We start from the raw sequence: 6,197 nt of genomic DNA on the forward strand, positions 1-6,197 counted from the left end.
AACTGGGTTTAACTGGGTTAACTGGGACTTACTGGGTTTAACTGGGTTAACTGGGAATGACTGGGTTTAACTGGGTTAACTGTGAATGACTGGGTCTGACTGGATCTGACTGGCTCTAACTGGGTTAACTGGGACTTACTGGGTTTAACTGAGTTAACTGGGTTTAACGGTTTAACTGGGTCTGACAGCAGTTGGGACGGCATTCAACTGGCAACCTGTCTGTTTTTAACTTTTCACATTGCAAACAGAAAAGTAAAACCTGAACCGGGAGGAGAAAGATTCATTTCCACAAATAAAGATCTGAAAAGTGTGGTGTGCACTTTATTCAACCTCTAAATGAATAAATCACCTAATCAGCTCCAGAGTCCAGCTGGTTCTGGTTTTGGTCTCAGAGCTTGTCCAGAGAACACCCATTGCCATGGCGACCCAGATGGGCCCGTGGGATCGAAGCTGTGGAACCAGTAACTATTTTCCTTTGGAGTTTATGGTCTCCTCATGTTGCTATGGTGATGATGATTGAAGGAGCAACATCCTATAATACCCAGCATGATGCTGCCCAGCCTGGATTGGGGTTAATGCAGTTAATGGACTTTACTGTTGAATGAACACCAGATGGAGGGGCATCTATGACCTTTGACCCCCGACACATCGTCACCAGGAAATAGCCCGTTCTCAGTGCTCGTGCCGCATCTCATGCCCATATAAGGCATCGTTTAGTTGCTGCCCGACCCGCCGCGCCGCGCCGCGGCTTCATCTGAGCGGCTCCACGCCGCCCTCTGCTGCTGGAGGAAGGAACTGCTGAGCCTCTGAAATGATTTCTAAATAATTACTGAGTTTGTGTTTTTTTTGAGTAAATTTAAGTTGATTCATTTTATGATCCTGCCGCATGACTTCTGTCAGCGGGATTTATTTTGGTTTACTGATGAGCGTTTTGAGGTTTCTGTGCTTCTTTTGTCATAATTTCAATAAATTAAAACCCCAGCCAGCATGCCTAGGTGGGCCCCATGTGGGGAAAAGGAGGGCAGACTATATGGGTCCCATATGGGTTTGTCCGCGGGTTCCACGATGGCCCCACATGGGTTTGCCCATGTAGGGCCAGAGCCCACATGGGCCCTGCATGGGCCCTATATGGTGGTGGCCCACATGGGTTTTGTCCAATTAGGGCCCATGTAGCGCCCATGTGGGGCCATCGTGGAACCCGCGGACAAACCCATATGGGACCCATATAGTCTGCCCTCCTTGTCCCCACATGGGTCCCACCTAGGCATGCTGGCAACTCTTGAATTGGAGTAAATTACATCCAACCTGCCATTTTAAAAGACTACTTATTCTTGAGCAGAGCGGCTCCGCAGTACCACCTGCACACCATGCAGTTCAACACACTGCGCCATCTGCTGGCCGTTCGTGGAACTGCACGCCGACATGAACTGAATATCTGCAGGTTTCATGTTTTTAATATAATCAAAAAGGAAAATCAAATCAAGAATTTTCCTAATCAAACTATTTCATCCTTCAAGCCGCTTTCTGACCCAGAAACAGGAGCTGACCCACTTTCAGCAGCACCGTAACCGAACCGACCATATTCTGCTCCTGAATGCAGCCCTGCTGAGCCCCGCCCCCAGCGCCCGCGCCCAATCAGAGCCCAGCGAGTGGGAAGCGGAGCTCTGTGATTGGGTGCCGGGTGAACCAGTGAACTCAGTCCTCCATCCAAGGCTGCAGACCTGAAGTGAGGGACTCGCTCTGCGTGGCGGTGCGTGGCGGGTCTGACCTTTCCCACATATCTGCAGGTGTGTGCGGGATGCTCAGGTGGAAACGCTCATCTGATGAAAGTCATTGATCGGTCAGGCTGTGACGTCACCCAGGCTGCCGCTGCAGGTAGAAGGTGTCCGGCCTCCTGGGAGGGAAAGGAGCGGCTGGTAAACAGGAAGTCAGGCGGAGTCATGTGACCCACAGAGAGGGGGGGGAGAAAGGAGGCATGGGAGGCAGGGAGCTCTGGATCACGTGACCAGGGAGAGAGGGGGTTCACGTGACCTCCTTCCCCCTCTGCTCACATTCCTGCTGATGTTTCACCAAACAGATAAAGTTTCCCTCCATGGAGGGCGTGAAAACTCTTTCTCTGCCCAGGCTGAAGTGTTTGTTCTCACATGAAGTGTTGTCTGGTTGCGGTCCTGCAGAGCATCATGGGTAATAGCGACAGCGTGATGGTGCAGAAGCGGATGGCCCGGTTCCGTCCAGAGGAGCGGTCCGTGATCGACGGCGTGTTCAAGCGTCTGCAGACCGGCGGCCCGGGGAAGACGCTCCAGCTGGAGGCGCTGCAGGTCAGAGGTGGCTGAAGGTCGTCCTTCCACTAACTGTTCTTGGGTCTGCCACTGAGTCGGGAGGCTGGAGGAACTGGTTCTAAAGAGTCCAGAAGGTTCATGAAGGTGAACTTTGACCTGGGTCCACCAGAATGCTGCAGCTGTTGCACAAACAATAATAATTCTCAGCAGAGAAGCGGTGACATGTTTATCATTAATGAGCTTCTGACTGGAGGACGCCCCCTGGTGGACAGAAATGGAAAACCTTCATTCTGGAGGAAGATGTTCTGATGAAGAAAGTTGATCATAAATGAATCTGATTTAATTTGTTACATCACAAAGTTTATTTGAAAGTCGCCTCGTTAATTAATTTATCATCCTGAATTAAACAGCAGCTCAGCCAATCAGATGAAGCCGATTAAAATAACAATCTCAAAGCTTTGTTCGTAGTTCATGAACTACCATCTGTTTATAAACTGTCGCTCATCCAGTGGCACCTGAGGCGGAGTTCAGAGGTCATGGGGTCAGCCTGTCGAATATTCTGTGAAATTAGAGATTAAATTAAATTAATCTTTAGTCTGTCAGTTTGACACCTGGAAGAAAATCCAGATGAGATGAAGAAGCAGTGAGGAAGAGGAGGGCTTTGATTCATCATTATTGATTATTGAATATTGATTTAAATATTTTATTTTCTATGTGATACATTTAATAAATTCAAGAATTATCTTCAAATCTATGACAAAAATCAGCAGAAATGAATGTAGTGAATAATAATATTAAAACTGTAATAATAAAGGGGCCCAGAACTTTAGACCTGACCCGGTTCTGCTGGTCCTGACCTGGTCCGGCCCGGTGTAGAACCTAGGTCTTGTCCAGCATTGTCCCCTCTGCTAGTGTGTCTCCTTTTGTCCTGCAGGCGTCCCTGGGGGCCCTGGTCCCCGTCACCATGGTGACCAGGATGTTCTGGGGCCTGTGCAGCATCGAGCCGGGTCTGGCGGAACCGGGCCGGGCCAGCGCCGCCCTGGGGCCAGACCGGGAGCAGCTGATGGTCTTCCTGGCAGACGTCCTGCGGGGGACAGCAGAGGAGCGCGCACCGCTGGTCATGGCCATGTCCCACAATGCTGCAGGGTGGCCGCAGGCGGTCAGCTGCCAGCAGGTGGCGGCGGTGAGTAGGGAGGGGAGGAGGCAGGAAGTGATGTCGGGTTGAGGCTCATGGCTTGTACTCCGTAGTTCCTGGAGGACCTGATCACTGCTGTAGTTCACATCCTGACCAGGAGGGGGCGCCTGCAGGGCTGGAGGCCGCAGCAGATGGGCAACACGGCGATGGGGGTCAAGCTGCTGGCCGAGCAGATGACCTCTGACCTCAGACCATCGGGTAAGCTCCCGGTCCAAGGCCCCATCCCCAATCTATCTGACCCCGCCTCTTTCTGTCTGACTCCGCCCCTTTCTGTCCTCAGACCCGACGACCTGTGACCTGTCCTGTCTGGAGGACTGGGTCTTCCGGGTGCCCCAGGTGGCCCAGTACCTGGAGGTTCTGGTGGCTGAGGGGCTGGACGTTTCCCTGAGCGGCTGGACAGCGCCGGCCCTGCTGCCGCAGTGCCGGGACACAGACTGGACCCGCCTGACGGTCCTGCTGGATGTCCCCACGCTCATGTTCCTGGCTCCACAGGTCAGTGGGTCAATCAGAACCAGGACCAGAACCAGAAGCAGGACCAGGACTAATCTTTGAATTCAGTCACTGAACAGATGCTGACAACAGAAAAATGTGTGGGGCTGTCAAAACTTTCTGAGCAAAGACTGAAGTTATTAAAGAGGAACAATCTAGAGTTATAGATCTAGCTTCAGTTGTCCCACCTGGAGACCAGAGATCAGGCTGACCTCTGACCTCTGCCCTGACCCTTCGGTTCCTCAGTGGTCCTTCTAGCAGCAGCAGAACATTTCAGGCCCAGAGGACGAAAGTCTGAGACCAGAGAAACTCATCCAGGATTTAGTGGCTTTGATTCCTGCAGCAGGTCAGACTGAGACCAGAAGCTGCAGCTGGAGATCTGACTAGAACCAGGAGGGTAGAGACACCAGCTGGTTCTACACCACCTGGTTCTACACCACCCGGTTCTACACCACCCGGTTCTACACTGTCTAGTTCTACACCACCTGGTTCTACGCCACCCGGTTCTACGCCACCCGGTTCTATACCACCTGGTTCTACACCACCCGGTTCTATACCACCCGGTTCTACACCATCCGGTTTATAAATCACTGAACGGATTAAAGATCTGCTGCTGGATCAACCTGCTGGTTCTGGTTGTGGTTCTGCTCTCCTGTCAGAACCGGGTCGAGCTTTACCGAACTACCTTCCCTGGTTCATCAGTAACCGTGTCCGTTTCTCCCCAGCTGCCAGACGGCTGCAGCGCCCCCTGGAGGCTGGTCTTCTCCACGCAGCTGCACGGGGAGAGCTTCACCAGGATGGCCGCCGCTCTGCAGCACCACGGCCCCACGATGCTGCTGCTGCGGGACAGCCGGGGCCACGTGTTCGGGGGCTTCGCCTCCACCGCCTGGGAGCACAAGCCCCAGTTCCAGGGTAGGAGGCCTGCTGGGTCAGAACCGGTTCTGGTGTTGGGACCTAGCAGGACAAATTGGACCTCAGGTGGACTCTGGAGCTCCAGATGTTCCTAAGACGCTGATCCGATTTGGGTCTGCTTTAGGTTCTGGTACCACCAGTGCAGTCACCATCATCATCATCATTACTCTTCCTCCTAATCCAGAACCAGCTGCTCCGCTTTACCTCAGGGGGTGAATTAAAGTTTCCTCAGCAGCCAGGCGAGGAGAACAAAGTGATGAATCGTTTCCTGTAACCCGGCCAGACTTTGATCACACTTTGATTCTGGAAGGGATTTTAATGCTGATGGTTGTCATGACGACTGCAGCCAAACATCAAACTGTTGCAACATCGGGTTTATATCAGATCGCTTCCAAAAACCCCCACAAAAGATTCTTGTTAAGAGTAAGTCGAGAAATGATTGTTGAATCGGCTGCAGTGCGCCCCCTGGTGGCCGGGCGCTTTACTAACTGACCTCAGCGTCACTATGAGGAATAATAGAAACAGAAACAGAGGAAAAATGGGTCACATTCAACAACCAGCAGCTTCTGTGTTCAGACTAAAGAAAAGCCAAAGAAGCAGAGTTGGGTTAAAGGTCGGCCATTTTGCCACCAGAGTTTTAAATATGGCTACTGCTAATAAAAGAATGTAGGAAAAGGTATGTCTACGTTCAATATCTATGAAAAGTTTTCACCTTTTATTGCTTTAACTAATCAGTTATGATCAGTGAAAGTTACAGTGAAACTTTTAATGTCAAACTGAAAAGAGATTTCTATAAAAAGAGTTAAGAATCTTTCGTAAGTGAGTTGGGGTTTAATATCGGCACCTCTGGACTCATCTGGACGTCCTTCTTGGAGAGGACCAGCTGGGAACAGGTCTGGGCTTTAACTAGGCCAGTCCAGAATGTCGTCGCCTCTGAAGCTGACTGCTAAAGAACCAGCAGCTGTTGCCACGGTAACCTGTTGTCCTCTCCTGTCTCTTAGTCAATAAAGACTAATTTAGTTGATCATTGATAATTAATCAATGATCATGATAGCTACCTTCCCTGGTTCATCAGTAACCATGTCCGTCAATAGTTGATCATGATTAATTAACAGAAGGGGTGAATACTTTTCAAAGTGCATGTTAAATATCAGGGCCGTGCAGAGGCCACTAAAGGGGCAGGTGCTCAAAAAAAAAGAAAAAAGGGCCCATCTTACCGCATTCTAGGACAGAATATTAACAAACAGCTTTCAGAGTTTAATAAACAATGATAAATTACAAAATTGTGAAATATACAATCAAAGCTAAGGAAAATCTCTATA

General features: G+C 50.5%; 1 protein-coding gene across 4 annotated transcripts in view; it reads left to right on the forward strand.

Moving 5' to 3' along the window:
* Positions 1 to 1,342: 1,342 nt before the first annotated feature.
* meak7 (MTOR associated protein, eak-7 homolog) overlaps positions 1,343 to 6,197 on the forward strand; it is an 8,419-nt gene continuing 3,564 nt past the window's right edge. Inside the window, exons 1-6 of one of the 4 annotated variants that reach the window (XM_016664944.1) lie at positions 1,343 to 1,916; positions 2,175 to 2,318; positions 3,214 to 3,462; positions 3,528 to 3,672; positions 3,755 to 3,966; positions 4,689 to 4,875. In XM_016664944.1, coding sequence (XP_016520430.1) covers positions 1,824 to 1,916; positions 2,175 to 2,318; positions 3,214 to 3,462; positions 3,528 to 3,672; positions 3,755 to 3,966; positions 4,689 to 4,875 — 1,030 coding nt within the window. In that variant the 5' untranslated portion in view covers positions 1,343 to 1,823. Of the gene's footprint in view, positions 2,319 to 3,213; positions 3,463 to 3,527; positions 3,673 to 3,754; positions 3,967 to 4,688; positions 4,876 to 6,197 lie in introns of all 4 variants that reach the window. The other 3 variants (XM_016664943.1, XM_007540297.2, XM_007540296.2) reach the window with 3 other exon arrangements.

The sequence above is a fragment of the Poecilia formosa genome, unplaced genomic scaffold (genome assembly GCF_000485575.1).
Source record: "Poecilia formosa unplaced genomic scaffold, Poecilia_formosa-5.1.2 Scaffold531, whole genome shotgun sequence".
Classification (NCBI taxonomy): Eukaryota; Metazoa; Chordata; class Actinopteri; order Cyprinodontiformes; family Poeciliidae; genus Poecilia; species Poecilia formosa.